Consider the following 18,289-nt stretch of genomic DNA (forward strand, 5'->3'; position numbering starts at 1 on the left):
GAGAGAGCTGTGGGACAGGTTAGAGAGAGCTGTGGGACAGGTTAGAGAGAGCTGTGGGACATGTTCGAGAGAGCTGGGAGACATGTTAGAGAGAGCTGGGAGACAGGTTAGAGAGAGCTGGGGGACAGGTTAGAGAGAGCTGGGAGACAGGTTAGAGAGAGCTGGGAGACAGGTTAGAGAGAGCTGGGAGACAGGTTAGAGAGAGCTGGGAGACAGGTTAGAGAGAGCTGGGAGACAGGTTAGAGAGAGCTGGGAGACAGGTTAGAGAGAGCTGGGGGACAGGTTAGAGAGAGCTGGGGGAGAGAGCTGGGGGACAGGTTAGAGAGAGCTGGGGGACAGGTTAGAGAGAGACAGGTTAGAGAGAGCTGGGGGACAGGTTAGTTAGAGCTGGGGGACAGGTTAGTTAGAGCTGGGGGACAGGTTAGTTAGAGCTGGGGGACAGGTTAGTTAGAGCTGGGGGACAGGTTAGAGAGAGCTGGGGGACAGGTTAGAGCTGGGGGACAGGTTAGAGAGAGCTGGGAGACAGGTTAGAGAGAGCAGCTGGGGGACAGGTTATAGAGAGCTGGGGGACAGGTTAGAGAGAGCTGGGAGACAGGTTAGAGAGAGCTGGGAGACAGGTTAGAGAGAGCTGGGAGACAGGTTAGAGAGAGCTGGGAGACAGGTTAGAGAGAGCTGGGAGACAGGTTAGAGAGAGCTGGGAGACAGGTTAGAGAGAGCTGGGAGACAGGTTAGAGAGAGCTGGGAGACAGGTTAGAGAGAGCTGGGGGACAGGTTAGAGAGAGCTGGGGGACAGGTTAGAGAGAGCTGGGGGACAGGTTAGAGAGAGCTGGGGGACAGGTTAGAGAGAGCTGGGGGACAGGTTAGAGAGAGCTGGGGGACAGGTTAGAGAGAGCTGGGGGACAGGTTAGAGAGAGCTGGGGGACAGGTTAGAGAGAGCTGGGGGGACAGGTTAGAGCTGGGGGGACAGGTTAGAGCTGGGGGGACAGGTTAGAGCTGGGGGGACAGGTTAGAGCTGGGGGGACAGGTTAGAGCTGGGGGACAGGTTAGAGCTGGGGGACAGGTTAGAGAGAGCTGTGAGACAGGTTAGAGAGAGCTGTGGGACAGGTTAGAGAGAGCTGTGGGACACGTTAGAGAGAGCTGGGAGACAGGTTAGAGAGAGCTGGGAGACAGGTTAGAGAGAGCTGGGAGACAGGTTAGAGAGAGCTGGGAGACAGGTTAGAGAGAGCTGGGAGACAGGTTAGAGAGAGCTGGGAGACAGGTTAGAGAGAGCTGGGAGACAGGTTGGTTAGAGCTGGGGGACAGGTTAGAGCTGGGGGACAGGTTAGAGAGAGCTGGGAGACAGGTTAGAGAGAGCTGGGAGACAGGTTAGAGAGAGCTGGGAGACAGGTTAGAGAGAGCTGGGAGACAGGTTAGAGAGAGCTGGGAGACAGGTTAGAGAGAGCTGGGAGACAGGTTAGAGAGAGCTGGGAGACAGGTTAGAGAGAGCTGGGAGACAGGTTAGAGAGAGCTGGGAGACAGGTTAGAGAGAGCTGGGAGACAGGTTAGAGAGAGCTGTGAGACAGGTTAGAGAGAGCTGTGAGACAGGTTAGAGCTGTGGGACAGGTTAGAGAGAGCTGTGGGACAGGTAAGAGAGAGCTGGGAGACAGGTTAGAGAGAGCTGGGAGACAGGTTAGAGAGAGCTGGGAGACAGGCTAGAGAGAGCTGGGAGACAGGTTAGAGAGAGCTGGGAGACAGGTTAGAGAGAGCTGGGGGACAGGTTAGAGAGAGCTGGGAGACAGGTTAGAGAGAGCTGGGGGACAGGTTAGAGAGAGCTGGGGGACAGGTTAGAGAGAGCTGGGGGACAGGTTAGAGAGAGCTGGGGGACAGGTTAGAGAGAGCTGGGGGACAGGTTAGAGCTGGGAGACAGGTTAGAGCTGGGAGACAGGTTAGAGAGAGCTGTGGGACAGGTTAGAGAGAGAGCTGTGGGACAGGTTAGAGAGAGCTGGGGGACAGGTTAGAGAGAGCTGGGGGACAGGTTAGAGAGAGCTGGGAGACAGGTTAGAGAGAGCTGGGAGACAGGTTAGAGAGAGCTGGGAGACAGGTTAGAGAGAGCTGGGAGACAGGTTAGAGAGAGCTGGGAGACAGGTTAGAGAGAGCTGGGAGACAGGTTAGAGAGAGCTGGGAGACAGGTTAGAGAGAGCTGGAAGACAGGTTAGAGAGAGATGGGAGACAGGTTAGAGAGAGATGGGAGACAGGTTAGAGAGAGATGGGAGACAGGTTAGAGAGAGATGGGAGACAGGTTAGAGAGAGCTGTGGGACAGGTTAGAGAGAGCTGTGGGACAGGTTAGAGAGAGCTGTGGGACAGGTTAGAGAGAGCTGTGGGACATGTTCGAGAGAGCTGGGAGACAGGTTAGAGAGAGCTGGAAGACAGGTTAGAGAGAGATGGGAGACAGGTTAGAGAGAGCTGGGAGACAGGTTAGAGAGAGCTGGGAGACAGGTTAGAGAGAGCTGGGAGACAGGTTAGAGAGAGCTGGGGGACAGGTTAGAGAGAGCTGGGGGAGAGAGCTGGGGGACAGGTTAGAGAGAGCTGGGGGACAGGTTAGAGAGAGCTGGGGGACAGGTTAGAGAGAGACAGGTTAGAGAGAGCTGGGGGACAGGTTAGTTAGAGCTGGGGGACAGGTTAGTTAGAGCTGGGGGACAGGTTAGTTAGAGCTGGGGGACAGGTTAGAGAGAGCTGGGGGACAGGTTAGAGAGAGCTGGGGGACAGGTTAGAGCTGGGGGACAGGTTAGAGAGAGCTGGGAGACAGGTTAGAGAGAGCAGCTGGGGGACAGGTTATAGAGAGCTGGGGGACAGGTTAGAGAGAGCTGGGAGACAGGTTAGAGAGAGCTGGGGGACAGGTTAGAGCTGGGGGGACAGGTTAGAGCTGGGGGACAGGTTAGAGCTAGGGGACAGGTTAGAGAGAGACAGGTAAGAGAGAGCTGGGGGACAGGTTAGTTAGAGCTGGGGGACAGGTTAGTTAGAGCTGGGGGACAGGTTAGAGAGAGCTGGGGGACAGGTTAGAGAGAGCTGGGGGACAGGTTAGAGAGAGCTGGGAGACAGGTTAGAGAGAGCTGGGGGACAGGTTAGAGAGAGCTGGGAGACAGGTTAGAGAGAGCAGCTGGGGGACAGGTTAGAGAGAGCTGGGAGACAGGTTAGAGAGAGCTGGGAGACAGGTTAGAGAGAGCTGGGAGACAGGTTAGAGAGAGCTGGGAGACAGGTTAGAGAGAGCTGGGAGACAGGTTAGAGAGAGCTGGGAGACAGGTTAGAGAGAGCTGGGTACAGGTTAGAGAGAGCTGGGGGACAGGTTAGAGAGCTGGGGGAGAGAGCTGGGGGACAAGTTAGAGAGAGCTGGGGGACAGGTTAGAGAGAGCTGGGGGACAGGTTAGAGAGAGCTGGGGGACAGGTTAGAGAGAGCTGGGGGGACAGGTTAGAGAGAGCTGGGGGGACAGGTTAGAGCTGGGGGGACAGGTTAAAACTGGGGGGACAGGTTAGAGCTGGGGGACAGGTTAGAGCTGGGGGACAGGTTAGAGAGAGCTGGGGGACAGGTTAGAGAGAGCTGGGGGACAGGTTAGAGAGAGCTGGTGGACAGGTTAGAGAGAGCTGGGGGACAGGTTAGAGCTGAGAGGTTAGGTGACTGGTTCATTTATAACACTAGAATAGGGAATAGGGTGCCATTTGGGACGAAGGCCTGTAGTTAAACTGTGGTAGAGAGAGGGTCCAACTGAGACTTACCTCGCTCTCTGCAAAGTGACGTGCTCCTTTCAGGCAGAGAGAGGAACGCCTCAGTGTCTTCTCATCACCATCATCAAACACTGTGGGGAGAGCCATGAATTGAGGGAGAGAGGAGGGAGGGAGAGATAAAGAGAGAGATGAGGGAGAGGTGGAGGGAAAGAAAGAGAGAGATGAGGGAGAGAGATAAAGAGAGAGATGGAGAGAGATAAAGAGTGAGATGAGGGAGAGAGATAAAGAGTGAGATGAGGGAGAGAGATAAAGAGGGGGATGAGGGAGAGAGATAAAGAGAGAGATGAAGGAGAGAGATAAAGAGAGAGATGAGGGAGAGAGATAAAGAGAGAGATGAAGGAGAGAGATAAAGAGAGAGATGAAGGAGAGAGATAACGAGTGAGATGAAGGAGAGAGATAAAGAGAGAGATTAGGGAGTGTTGGGAAAATGATGATTAAATGACTGAACAAATCATTTTAAATGGAACTGTAACTAAGTAAACTTATACTCTGTTTTATTATATTTGATTAACAATATGAGTTCATAAGAAGGGATTGTGAGACACGGACAAGGAGTAATTAAAGTTAATGAACACCATTCCAACAAGGCAGAAACGAATGGGTTGTGGATTAAGTAAGCTGATAAGGTAGTTAACCTATAGTTGAACCGACGAAACTGAGCTCTGAGGTTTTTAGATAAGGAAGTGAGTGCATTCCTAGGTTTTCTGTTAATTAGAACTGTCAGCTAAGTGGTGATCGATAATGTTGGGGGGTCAAAAGTTAATTCAGTTATGTTGTGTGACCTGTGAGTGTGTTAGTAAGTTAGAATGAACTATTAACCTCACTTTGTCCCGGTCGAGAGGAGGGGATTCTGTTAAGCAATGAAATGACGTCATGTTATTGTGTATAAACTGTTGCTCGTGGTAAAGTGGCAGCGCGCTCCGAGCATAAATTCTGTTACCTATTATTGAAATGGCTGGTCTCCGTCTATTTTATGCAAACAAGAATCTTACAAATTCTCATAAAATAGATTAAGGGTTTGCAATTAATGAAAACACATTGGCATAATTACGTTACAGTGACAGGGAGAGATGGAGGGAGAGATAAAGAGAGATAAAGAGAGAGATGAGGGAGAGAGATAAAGAGAGAGATGGGGGAGAGAGATAAAGAGAGAGATGAGGGAGAGAGATAAAGAGAGAGATGAGGGAGAGAGATAAAGAGAGATGAGGGAGAGAGATAAAGAGAGAGATAAGGGAGAGAGATGAGGGAGAGAGATAAAGAGAGAGATGAGGGAGAGATGAGGGAGAGAGATAAAGAGAGAGATGAGGGAGAGAGATGAGGGAGAGAGATAAAGAGAGAGATGAGGGAGAGGTGAGACAGACTGCCTGGTGGGTTTTATACTGGCTGAGAACAGACTGCCTGGTGGGTTTTATACTGGCTGAGAACAGACTGCCTGGTGGGTTTTATACTGGCTGAGAACAGACTGCCTGATGGGTTTTATACTGGCTGAGAACAGATCGCCTGGTGGGTTTTATACTGGCTGAGAACAGACTGGCTGGTGTGTTTTATACTGGCTGAGAACAGACTGCCTGGTGGGTTTAATACTGGCTGAGAACAGACTGCCTGGTGGGTTTAATACTGGCTGAGAACAGACTGCCTGGTGGGTTTTATACTGGCTGAGAACAGACTGCCTGGTGGGTTTTATACTGGCTGAGAACAGACTGCCTGGTGGGTTTTATACTGGCTGAGAACAGACTGCCTCTCCCTCCCTGTGTCTGCTCGCTCCCATCTCACCGGCACAATAGAGCGCCAGCCTCTCCCTCCCTGTGTCTGCTAGCTCCCATCTCACCGGCACAATAGAGCGCCAGCCTCTCCCTCCCTGTGTCTGCTAGCTCCCATCTCACCGGCACAATAGAGCGCCAGCCTCTCCCTCCCTGTGTCTGCTAGCTCCCATCTCACCGGCACAATAGAGCGCCAGACTCTCCCTTCCTGTGTCTGCTAGCTCCCATCTCACCGGCACAATAGAGCGCCGGCCTCTCCCTCCCTGTGTCTGCTAGCTCCCATCTCACCGGCACAATAGAGCGCCAGCCTCTCCCTCCCTGTGTCTGCTAGCTCCCATCTCACCGGCACAATAGAGCGCCAGCCTCTCCCTCCCTGTGTCTGCTAGCTCCCATCTCACCGGCACAATAGAGCGCCAGCCTCTCCCTCCCTGTGTCTGTAGCTCCCATCTCACCGGCACAATAGAGCGCCAGCCTCTCCCTCCCTGTGTCTGCTAGCTCCCATCTCACCGGCACAATAGAGCGCCAGCCTCTCCCTCCCTGTGTCTGCTAGCTCCCATCTCACCGGCACAATAGAGCACCAGCCTCTCCCTTCCTCAGCACTGCTCACGTTAAAAATGTTGTTTAAAAAAAACCACAGGAATTTCCGATATATGACAAATTCATGTTACTGAAATGATTCCAAACCCCCATCCCTACTCTTGTGTGTGGTATCTGCACCACCCAATGATCTGCAGTTCCACCTCACAGCTTCATTACAAATCCCTGACAGTTTAGAAAATAGGACAGACAATATAGAGGTGGAATCGATATCACCAGAGAACTTTGTTCAGGACAAAGACAACTCTTCCATACTTACCAACAGTGTATAAAGCATGTTACTCACCAACAGTGTATATACTGCAGTCTGTCAGCTTGTTGATGGAGGCTTCCTGGTACACTCCATCAGGGTTCTTCACCTCTACTACAGCACCAACCTGACAGACCAGACATACTGCTGTTAACATTCAATACTGGCTGACTGACTGCCTGGGATGGCTGACTGAATAGCTGACTGACTGGCTAGCTGACCCCCACTCACCCTAGAGAGCGGGAAAGGAAAGCACTAGTGGGGATTAACAACTCACACCCTGTTGTAAATCAAGAGGAAAAGATGCAGGTCTCCCTCTCCAAAATTCACCAATGAATGTTCTTTGTTTCAACAGACTTTTCCTGCTGAAACTCTACCACGCTCAAAAGTGAATACTGTAACAATATTTCTAACATAGAATGTGGGGAATGGACAAAGGCAATCTATAGAACACCAATGTCATTTTGTTTATTGTTTTGTGATGTCATTAAAAATGTTATAAAGGAAATACTGTAACTTGGAAAGTATACCCACTACTTATACGAAGTTTCCATACTATGCGTTGTGCATGTAATATGAACAATGATTAAAGTATTTTTGTTAAGAGAGGGATGTGATTTGAGAAGCTATAATAGAGAATTGACTTTGCACAGTGAGTAAGTGGCGCCCCGAGGTCAGGGAGCGTGTCAGCTTGCCGGAACCGCCCCTTATGAGTAAACTGTATAAATGATGGGTTAAGAGAAAAACACATCAGACCAGAAAGATGTGAAGCTGCAGCTGCACGTTTAAAGTTGTTTGAACTTCCACAAGGTGGAGACGATCACTGGTACGGCTGATTAGCTGTCCTATGTAAAGTAGATTCGAAAGCAAATTAAAGTAGGAACCATCCTGTTACTCTGCTCAAACCGTCGTATTACGCTACTCTCATCACCCCACTGGGAACCATCAACAGGGCTGACTATCCTATCTTCAAAGAAGCATCTTCAAGCGTGAATGGAACTCTGTAGTTCTGTTCAGGACGATACGACAAGTCACAGCATACCGGACAACTACAGTCAAGGACAACAGTAGAAGGCTTGTCGGAACCATTTCGGACAATCAGAGCCTTACAAGTATGCCGTGAAAAAGGCCCAACTCCCTTTCCAAGGCTGCCCTGCCACCGAGAGACCCCGGCTAACCCAGGCATTTCACGTAAATACATGAATGATTTCTTACGCAAACCGAGCGGCGGTTCGTGTGCAAAGTATATGGTTACTGTTGGTGAGAGTAGTTTCTGAATGTACCAATGTTAAGTGTCTTGCTCTCTCCCTCTCCACTTTAACAAGTAGCCATATTGTCATTCCACTAGGGTTTTCAGCATCTTTTGGCTCGAGTCAATAATCAATGCAAACTGTGTATTTGATCCTGTTCCCGTTTCATTTGCTAGTAAATAAATAATCCAATCAATTTGTGTAGTAGTGAAGTAAGACTCTGGTTTTTGCAGATGCAAGGAGGTTACGACTGTTCAGAATGATGATGTGATATGAGGTTATGATTAATACATTAACTGTTTATAGATGTGATAGGTAAAGACCTTTTAGAGTTAAATTTGGCAGATGGTAACTCTTACATTTTTTATTTGTCCGTTATTTTACCAGGTAAGTTGACTGAGAACACATTCTCATTTGCAGCAACGACCTGGGGAATAGTTACAGGGGAGAGGAGGGGGATGAATGAGCCAGTTGTAAACTGGGGATTATTAGGTGACCGTGATGGTTGAGGGCCAGATTGGGAATTTAGCCAGGACACCGGGGTTAACACCCCTACTCTTACGATAAGTGCCATGGGATCTTTAATGACCTCAGAGAGTCAGGACACCCGCTTAACGTCCCATCCGAAAGACGGGACCCAACACAGGGTGCAATCACTGCCCAGGGGCATTGGGATATTTTTTAGACCAGAGGAAAGAGTGCCTCCTACTGGCCCTCCAACACCACTTCCAGCAGCATCTGGTCTCCCATCCAGGAACTGACCAGGACTAAACCTGCTTAGCTTCAGGCTTCAGAAGCAAGCCAGCAGGGGTATGCAGGGTGGTATGATGCTGGCAAAGAACCTTTAAAGAACCTCTCTCGTGGTGCCCCAGAACCTAATGAGTTAATTGTTACATGATTCATTTAAATCGGGTAACAATTAAGCATAGTTAGTGGATTAGATAAATAACAGTCTTCAGATTAATGTTAAAGTCAAGTCACGACAGTTTGGATCAGTTCATATGGACTTGAAAAACATTTCTAAAGGAGCTGAGATCACAGTTAAAGAGCCCTCTTACCTTCAGAGGGCCTTGGATGCTGTCATCATGGACCTCCACTGTGGTCAGGTCTGGTTTAAAGGTCACCTGAAGAGGGGAATGGAGGTTAGATGATTACTCCACATCACACGGCCTTGGAGCGACAACCTGTCAAAATATTAGCTACACACTGTCGTGTACAGTCAGTAGTGCAGTCAGATCATCATATCAAATAGTGGTAATCTTGCATTTGTGCGACAGCCTAGATGCCGCATAGCATCAAGTTGACGCAAACACACAAACGCTTCCCTTTGCTCATACACAGGATAACAGCATGAATGGTGTCTTGATGACTTATACCCAACATTCTGTCCTCTTCCTGACTCCTAGCGACTAGCATACATTGTTGCTACAACACTGGGACAAACAAATAGGTTCTTATCACGGGGTTTACAGTCAGTCAGATGGAGAAGATAACTGAAAGATATACTGGGCCTGCGTCCCAATTGACATTGTATTAATTTAGCAGACGCTCTAATCCAGAGCGATAGTTGAGGAAATGTACCCACGATGCAGTTCACTTTAAATGGAACCTTCACCGTCTCCCTATATAATGAGTAAGGGGAGGGGTTTTAGACGTAATTATGAGTAAGGGGAGGGGTTTTAGACGTAATTATGAGTAAGGGGAGGGGTTTAAGACGTAATTATGAGTAAGGGGAGGGGTTTTAGACGTAATTATGAGTGAGGGGATGTGTTTTAGACATAATTATGAGTGAGTGGGGGTGTTTAAGACATAATGATGAGGACGTGGAGGCATTAAAGACGTAATTATGAGTGAGGGGAGGAGTTTTAGACATAATTATGACTGAGGGCAGGCGTTTTAGACATAATTATGACTGAGGGGAGGCGTTTTAGACATAATTATGACTGAGGGCAGGCGTTTTAGACATAATTATGACTGAGGGGAGGCGTTTTAGACATAATTATGACTGAGGGCAGGCATTTTAGACATAATTATGACTGAGGGCAGGCGTTTTAGACATAATTATGACTGAGGGCAGGCGTTTTAGACATAATTATGACTGAGGGCAGGTGTTTTAGACATAATTATGACTGAGGGCAGGCGTTTTAGACGTAATTATGACTGAGGGGAGGCGTTTTAGACATAATTATGACTGAGGGCAGGTGTTTAAGACAAAATTATGACTGAGGGGAGGGGTTTTAGACATAATTATGACTGAGGGGAGGCGTTTTAGACATAATTATGAGTGAGGGGATGTGTTTTAGACATAATTATGAGTAAGGGGAGGCGTTTTAGACATAATGATGAGGACGTGGAGGCGTTAAAGACGTAATTATGAGTGAGGGGATGCATTTTAGACATAATTATGACTGAGGGGAGGCGTTTTAGACATAATTATGGCTGAGGGGAGGCGTTAAAGACATAATTATGAGTGAGGGCAGGCGTTTTAGACATAATTAGGAACAGTTTGGTGACGAACAATACCTTTTCCAGCGTGATGTAGCACCTTGCCATAAGGCAAAAGTGATAACTAAGTGGCTTGGGGAACAAAACATCAATATTTTGGGTCCATGGCCAGGAAACTCCCCAGACCTTAATCCCATTGAGAACTTGTGGTCAATCCTCAAGAGGCGGGTGGACAAACAAAAACCCACACATTCTGACAAACTCCAAGCATTGATTGTGCAAGAATGGGCTGCCATCAGTCAGTATGTGGCCCAGAAGTTAATTGACAGCATGCCAGGGCGGATTGCAGAGGTCTTGAAAAAGAAGGGTCAACACTGCAAATATTGACTCTTTGCATCAACTTCATGTAATTGTCAATAAAAGCCTTTGACACATATGAAATGCTTGTAATTATACTTCGGTATTCCATAGTAACATCTGACAAAAATATCTAAAGACACTGAAGCAGCAAACTTTGATGAAATTAACATGTGTCATTCTCAAACTTTTTGGCCACGACTGTACACTCTGTCTTACCCCCCTACTCTTCTACATTTGCACATTCTGTACATAGATTTTTCTTTTGTGTTATTGACTGTACGTTTGTTTATGTGTAACTCTGTTGTTTTTGTCACACTGCTTTACTTTATCTTGGCCAGGTCGCAGTTGTAAATGATCATTTGTTCTCAACTGGCCTCCCTGGTTAAATAAAGGTGAAATAAACATTTTAAAAACAGGGAAGCTTCAAACTAACTAATGCCTGTAAAATGACCGAGGTTATCACTCAACCAATCTGTGACATCCACTTGTATTGATCACATCTTCACTAATGCTGCAGAGATTTGCTCCAAAGTAATATCAGTTCCCATAGTGACCATAACATTGTGGCAATAACGAGGAAAGCCAAAGTGCCAAAAGTTGGGCCTAAAGTAACATACAAAATCTTTACTCAGGACTCTAGCTGAAGATGTAAAAAAAATGATGTTGATCTGATGTGTGAATCCAGATGGAGCACTGGAAGTATTTGTAAAAGTATTCTAGTTGTTGACAAGCATGCAGCTGTTAAATGTTAGAGCCCCCTGGATTGATAATGAATTGACAAACTGTATGGTTCATAGAAATGATGCACAAGAGGTGGCAAACAAGTCAGGCTGCTCAGTTGATTGGTTTTAATACCACACATTGAGAAATGTTCCTTGTGTTTTGCGTCAGAAAAAGGGGATGGAGGGCAGGCTGCCTTTTGAGAATTTGTAGGCGATTGAATAAACCTCCACTTCCTTCCATTCTGCTAGCAAATGTGCAAACTTTGGAGAATAAAATCGATGACCTACGCGGAAGATTAAACTACCAACGGGACATTCAAAACAGTCATATCTTATGCTTCACGGAGTCGTAGCTGAACAGCGACTCAGTCAACATAGAGCTGGCTGGTTATACGCTGTACCGGCAGGATAGAACAGTGGCGTCTGGTAGGACAGGGGCGGCGGAATAAGTATTTTTGTAAATACCAGCTGGTGCACGATATCTAAGGAAGTCTCAAGCTATTGCTCGCCTGAGGTAGAGTATCTCATGGTAAGCTGTAGACCACACTATCTGTATTTTTCGTGGCTGTTTACTCTTTATGTAGTGTTGTGGTGTCTCTCTTTATGTAGTGTTGTGGTGTCTCTCTTTATGTAGTGTTGTGGTGTCTCTCTCTTTATGTAGTGTTGTGGGGTCTCTCTCTCTATGTAGTGTTGTGGGGTCTCTCTCTCTATGTAGTGTTGTAGTGTCTCCCTTTATGTCGTGTTGTAGTCTCTCTCTTTATGTCGTGTTGTAGTCTCTCTCTTTATGTAGTGTTGTAGTGTCTCTCTCTTTATGTAGTGTTGTGGTGTCTCTCTTTATGTAGTGTTGTGGTGTCTCTCTCTTTATGTAGTGTTGTGGGGTCTCTCTCTCTATGTAGTGTTGTGGGGTCTCTCTCTCTATGTAGTGTTGTAGTGTCTCTCTTTATGTCGTGTTGTAGTCTCTCTCTTTATGTAGTGTTGTAGTGTCTCTCTCTTTATGTAGTGTTGTGGTGTCTCTCTTTATGTAGTGTTGTGGTGTCTCTCTCTTTATGTAGTGTTGTAGTGTCTCTCTTTATGTCGTGTTGTAGTCTCTCTCTTTATGTAGTGTTGTAGTGTCTCTCTCTTTATGTAGTGTTGTGGTGTCTCTCTTTATGTAGTGTTGTGGTGTCTCTCTCTTTATGTAGTGTTGTGGTGTCTCTCTTTATGTAGTGTTGTGGGGTCTCTCTCTTTATGTAGTGTTGTGGGGTCTCTCTCTTTATGTAGTGTTGTGGGGTCTCTCTCTTTATGTAGTGTTGTGGGGTCTCTCTCTTTATGTAGTGTTGTGGGGTCTCTCTCTTTATGTAGTGTTGTGGGGTCTCTCTTTATGTAGTGTTGTGGGGTCTCTCTCTTTATGTAGTGTTGTGGGGTCTCTCTCTTTATGTAGTGTTGTGGGGTCTCTCTCTTTATGTAGTGTTGTGGGGTCTCTCTCTTTATGTAGTGTTGTGGGGTCTCTCTCTTTATGTAGTGTTGTGGGGTCTCTCTCTTTATGTAGTGTTGTGGGGTCTCTCTCTTTATGTAGTGTTGTGGGGTCTCTCTCTTTATGTAGTGTTGTGGGGTCTCTCTCTTTATGTAGTGTTGTGGGGTCTCTCTCTTTATGTAGTGTTGTGGGGTCTCTCTCTTTATGTAGTGTTGTGGGGTCTCTCTCTTTATGTAGTGTTGTGGGGTCTCTCTCTTTATGTAGTGTTGTGGGGTCTCTCTCTTTATGTAGTGTTGTGGGGTCTCTCTCTTTATGTAGTGTTGTGGGGTCTCTCTCTTTATGTAGTGTTGTGGGGTCTCTCTCTTTATGTAGTGTTGTGGGGTCTCTCTCTTTATGTAGTGTTGTGGGGTCTCTCTCTTTATGTAGTGTTGTGGGGTCTCTGTCTTTATGTAGTGTTGTGGGGTCTCTCTCTTTATGTAGTGTTGTGGGGTCTCTCTCTTTATGTAGTGTTGTGGGGTCTCTCTCTTTATGTAGTGTTGTGGGGTCTCTCTCTTGATGTAGTGTTGTGGGGTCTCTCTCTTGATGTAGTGTTGTGGGGTCTCTCTCTTGATGTAGTGTTGTGGGGTCTCTCTCTTTATGTAGTGTTGTCTCTCTCTCTATGTAGTGTTGTAGTGTCTCCCTTTATGTCGTGTTGTAGTCTCTCTCTTTATGTAGTGTTGTAGTGTCTCTCTCTTTATGTAGTGTTGTAGTGTCTCTCTTTATGTAGTGTTGTAGTGTCTCTCTTTATGTAGTGTTGTGGTGTCTCTCTCTTTATGTAGTGTTGTAGTGTCTCTCTCTTTATGTAGTGTTGTAGTGTCTCTCTCTATATGTAGTGTTGTGGCGTCTCTCTCTTTATGTAGTGTTGTGGTGTCTCTCCATTTATGTAGTGTTGTGGTGTAGTGTCTCTCTCTTTATGTAGGGGGGGAGGAGAACATCTATAAACAGCTGGAGGAGGCTGAGGAGGCACCATAGGGGGGAGGAGAACATCTATAAACAGCTAGAGGAGGCACCATAGGGGGGGGGGGCATCTATAACAGCTTGAGGAGGCACCATAGGGGTTAATGAAAACATCTATAAACAGCAATTATGTCCATGAAACTTTGTTTCAATTTATATTAATTGTACAATTAAAACATAGTTACTTCAAAGATTATGATGTTTACAGAACTAGCCTGGTGCTGCAACTAGCCTGGTGCTACAACTAGCCTGGTGCTACAACTAGCCTGGTGCTACAACTAGCCTGATGCTAAAACTAGCCTGGTGCTAGAACTAGCCTGGTGCTAGAACTAGCCTGGTCCTACAACTAGCCTGATGCTACAACTAGCCTGATGCTACAACTAGCCTGATGCTACAACTAGCCTGATGCTACAACTAGCCTGGTCCTAAAACTAGCCTGGTCCTAAAACTAGCCTGGTTCTAGAACTAGCCTGGTGCTACAACTAGCCTGGTGCTACAACTAGCCTGGTGCTAGAACTAGCCTGGTGCTAGAACTAGCCTGGTGCTAGAACTAGCCTGGTCATATGATTGAGTGTAGTCTGGCCCAGGAGTGGGAAGGTGAACGGAAAGGCTCTGGAGCAACGAACCACCCTTGCTGTCTCTGCCTGGCCGGTTCCCCTCTTTCCACTAGGATTCTCTGCCTCTAATCCTATTACAGGGGCTGAGTCACTGGCTTACTGGGGCTCTCTCATGCCGTCCCTGGAGGGGGTGCGTCACCCGAGTGGGTTGATTCACTGATGTGGTCATCCTGTCTGGGTTGTGCCGTGGCGGAGGTCTTTGTGGGCTATACTCAGCCTTGTCTCAGGATGGTAAGTTGGTGGTTGAAGATATCCCTCTAGTGGTGTGGGGGCTGTGCTTTGGCAAAGTGGGTGGGTTATATCCTTCCTGTTTGGCCCTGTCCGGGGGTGTCCTCGGATGGGGCCACAGTGTCTCCTGACCCCTCCTGTCTCAGCCTCCAGTATTTATGCTGCAGTAGTTTATGTATCGGGGGGGCTAGGGTCAGTTTGTTATATCTGGAGTACTTCTCCTGTCCTATTCGGTGTCCTGTGTGAATCTAAGTGTGCGTTCTCTAATTCTCTCTTTCTTTCTCTCTCTCTGAGGACCTGAGCCCTAGGACCATGCCCCAGGACTACCTGACATGATGACTCCTTGCTGTCCCCAGTCCACCTGGCCGTGCTGCTGCTCCAGTTTCAACTGTTCTGCCTTATTATTATTTGACCATGCTGGTCATTTATGAACATTTGAACATCTTGGCCATGTTCTGTTATAATCTCCACCCGGCACAGCCAGAAAAGGACTGGCCACCCCACATAGCCTGGTTCCTCTCTAGGTTTCTTCCTAGGTTTTGGCCTTTCTAGGGAGTTTTTCCTAGCCACCGTGCTTCTACACCTGCATTGCTTGCTGTTTGGGGTTTTAGGCTGGGTTTCTGTACAGCACTTTGAGATATCAGCTGATGTACGAAGGGCTATATAAATAAATTTGATTTGGGTCCTAGAACTAGCCTGGTCCTAGAACTAGCCCGGTGCTACAACTAGCCTGGTGCTACAACTAGCCAAAATTACATCTCCTGATCATTAAGTGTTGAACAGTTACCTTGGCCTTGACCAGTCTCTTGGCAGTCTTAATCTTGGCCTCACAGAAAGCACCTCTGTACTTGGCGCTGACATCAGTGCCCACTGTCAGGTAGGGCGGCTCCTCCAGAGTCTGGACAGAGAGAAAGGGGAGGGAGGGAGGAGGGGACATTGTGAGTGGGAGGGAGGGAGGGAGGGAGGGAGGGAGGGAGGGAGGGAGGGAGGGAGGGAGGGAGGGAGGGAGGGAGGGAGGGAGGGAGGGAGGGAGGGGAGACACCGTGAGTGGAAGGGAGGGAGGGGAGACACAGTGAGTGGAAGGGAGGGAGGGGAGACACAGAGGGAGGAAAGGGAGGGGAGACACCGTGAGTGGAAGGGAGTCAATGATGACATTCAGATTAGTGGAGATGAACAAGATATTCAAATGATTCAAGTCAGGACAGAACAGTGAGAGGCGTCAGTGAGTGAATAATACCAGCGAAATGTAGGGTTATATTCATTAGTGCACAATTTAAAACATTTTGCAACGGAAAACAAGAACAAGCATTTATTGGACAAATTCATGTAGGTCCCTCTCTGCTTTGGTCCGTTCTGTTTGGTTCCTACTAGTGTATACGACCAAGGACTACAAATCAGTAAGGTCTGAGGGGAAGTGAATCCAGCCAGTACTATATTAATCCCCAGGTAGAGTGAATCCAGCCAGTACTATATTAATCCCCAGGTAGAGTGAATCCAGCCAGTACTATATTAATCCCCAGGTAGAGTGAATCCAGCCAGTACTATATTAATCCCCAGGTAGAGTGAATCCAGCCAGTACCATATTAATCCCCAGGTAGAGTGAATCCAGCCAGTACTATATTCATCCCCAGGTAGAGTGAATCCAGCCAGTACTATATTAATCCCCAGGTAGAGTGAATCCAGCCAGTACTATATTAATCCCCAGGTAGAGTGAATCCAGCCAGTACTATAGTAATCCCCAGGTAGAGTGAATCCAGCCAGTACTATAGTAATCCCCAGGTAGAGTGAATCCAGCCAGTACTATATTAATCCCCAGGTAGAGTGAATCCAGCCAGTACTATATTAATCCCCAGGTAGAGTGAATCCAGCCAGTACTATATTAATCCCCAGGTAGAGTGAATCCAGCCAGTACTATATTAATCCCCAGGTAGAGTGAATCCAGCCAGTACCATATTAATCCCCAGGTAGAGTGAATCCAGCCAGTACTATATTCATCCCCAGGTAGAGTGAATCCAGCCAGTACTATATTAATCCCATGGAGTGAACATGAATCCAGCCAGTACTATATTAATCCCCAGGTAGAGTGAATCCAGCCAGTACTATAGTAATCCCCAGGTAGAGTGAATCCAGCCAGTACTATATTAATCCCCAGGTAGAGTGAATCCAGCCAGTACTATATTAATCCCCAGGTAGAGTGAATCCAGCCAGTACTATATTAATCCCCAGGTAGAGTGAATCCAGCCAGTACTATATTAATCCCCAGGAGTGAACGTGAATCCAGCCAGTACTATATAAATCCCCAGGTAGAGTGAATCCAGCCAGTACTATATTAATCCCCAGGAGTGAACGTGAATCCAGCCAGTACTATATTAATCCCCAGGTAGAGTGAATCCAGCCAGTACTATATAAATCCCCAGGTAGAGTGAATCCAGCCAGTACTATATTAATCCCCAGGAGTGAACGTGAATCCAGCCAGTACTATATAAATCCCCAGGTAGAGTGAATCCAGCCAGTACTATATTAATCCCCAGGAGTGAACGTGAATCCAGCCAGTACTATATTAATCCCCAGGTAGAGTGAATCCAGCCAGTACTATAGTAATCCCCAGGTAGAGTGAATCCAGCCAGTACTATAGTAATCCCCAGGTAGAGTGAATCCAGCCAGTACTATATTAATCCCCAGGTAGAGTGAATCCAGCCAGTACTATATTAATCCCCAGGTAGAGTGAATCCAGCCAATACTATATTAATCCCCAGGTAGAGTGAATCCAGCCAGTACTATATTAATCCCCAGGTAGAGTGAATCCAGCCAGTACTATATTAATCCCCAGGTAGAGTGAATCCAGCCAGTACCATATTAATCCCCAGGTAGAGTGAATCCAGCCAGTACTATATTCATCCCCAGGTAGAGTGAATCCAGCCAGTACTATATTAATCCCATGGAGTGAACATGAATCCAGCCAGTACTATATTAATCCCCAGGTAGAGTGAATCCAGCCAGTACTATAGTAATCCCCAGGTAGAGTGAATCCAGCCAGTACTATATTAATCCCCAGGTAGAGTGAATCCAGCCAGTACTATATTAATCCCCAGGTAGAGTGAATCCAGCCAGTACTATATTAATCCCCAGGTAGAGTGAATCCAGCCAGTACTATATTAATCCCCAGGAGTGAACGTGAATCCAGCCAGTACTATATAAATCCCCAGGTAGAGTGAATCCAGCCAGTACTATATTAATCCCCAGGAGTGAACGTGAATCCAGCCAGTACTATATTAATCCCCAGGTAGAGTGAATCCAGCCAGTACTATATAAATCCCCAGGTAGAGTGAATCCAGCCAGTACTATATTAATCCCCAGGAGTGAACGTGAATCCAGCCAGTACTATATTAATCCCCAGGTAGAGTGAATCCAGCCAGTACTATATTAATCCCCAGGTAGAGTGAATCCAGCCAGTACTATATTAATCCCCAGGAGTGAACGTGAATCCAGCCAGTACTATATTAATCCCCAGGTAGAGTGAATCCAGCCAGTACTATATTAATCCCCAGGTAGAGTGAATCCAGCCAGTACTATATTAATCCCCAGGTAGAGTGAATCCAGCCAGTACTATATTAATCCCCAGGAGTGAACGTGAATCCAGCCAGTACTATATAAATCCCCAGGTAGAGTGAATCCAGCCAGTACTATATTAATCCCCAGGAGTGAACGTGAATCCAGCCAGTACTATATTAATCCCCAGGTAGAGTGAATCCAGCCAGTACTATATAAATCCCCAGGTAGAGTGAATCCAGCCAGTACTATATTAATCCCCAGGAGTGAACGTGAATCCAGCCAGTACTATATTAATCCCC

The 18,289-nt window shown here is 47.1% G+C and overlaps 1 protein-coding gene across 1 annotated transcript in view; it reads right to left on the bottom strand.

Annotated features, from left to right (window-relative positions):
• LOC139377191 (AT-rich interactive domain-containing protein 4B-like) overlaps positions 1 to 18,289 on the bottom strand; it is a 186,776-nt gene that overhangs the window by 138,854 nt on the left and 29,633 nt on the right. The window contains exons 3-6 of the mRNA XM_071120192.1: positions 15,226 to 15,336; positions 8,676 to 8,741; positions 6,404 to 6,494; positions 3,752 to 3,831 (exon numbers count right to left, since the gene is read on the bottom strand). Of these exons, the coding sequence (XP_070976293.1) occupies positions 3,752 to 3,831; positions 6,404 to 6,494; positions 8,676 to 8,741; positions 15,226 to 15,336 (348 nt within the window). The remainder of the gene's footprint in view (positions 1 to 3,751; positions 3,832 to 6,403; positions 6,495 to 8,675; positions 8,742 to 15,225; positions 15,337 to 18,289) is intronic.

The sequence above is a fragment of the Oncorhynchus clarkii genome, chromosome 20 (genome assembly GCF_045791955.1).
Source record: "Oncorhynchus clarkii lewisi isolate Uvic-CL-2024 chromosome 20, UVic_Ocla_1.0, whole genome shotgun sequence".
NCBI classification, from domain to species: domain Eukaryota; kingdom Metazoa; phylum Chordata; class Actinopteri; order Salmoniformes; family Salmonidae; genus Oncorhynchus; species Oncorhynchus clarkii.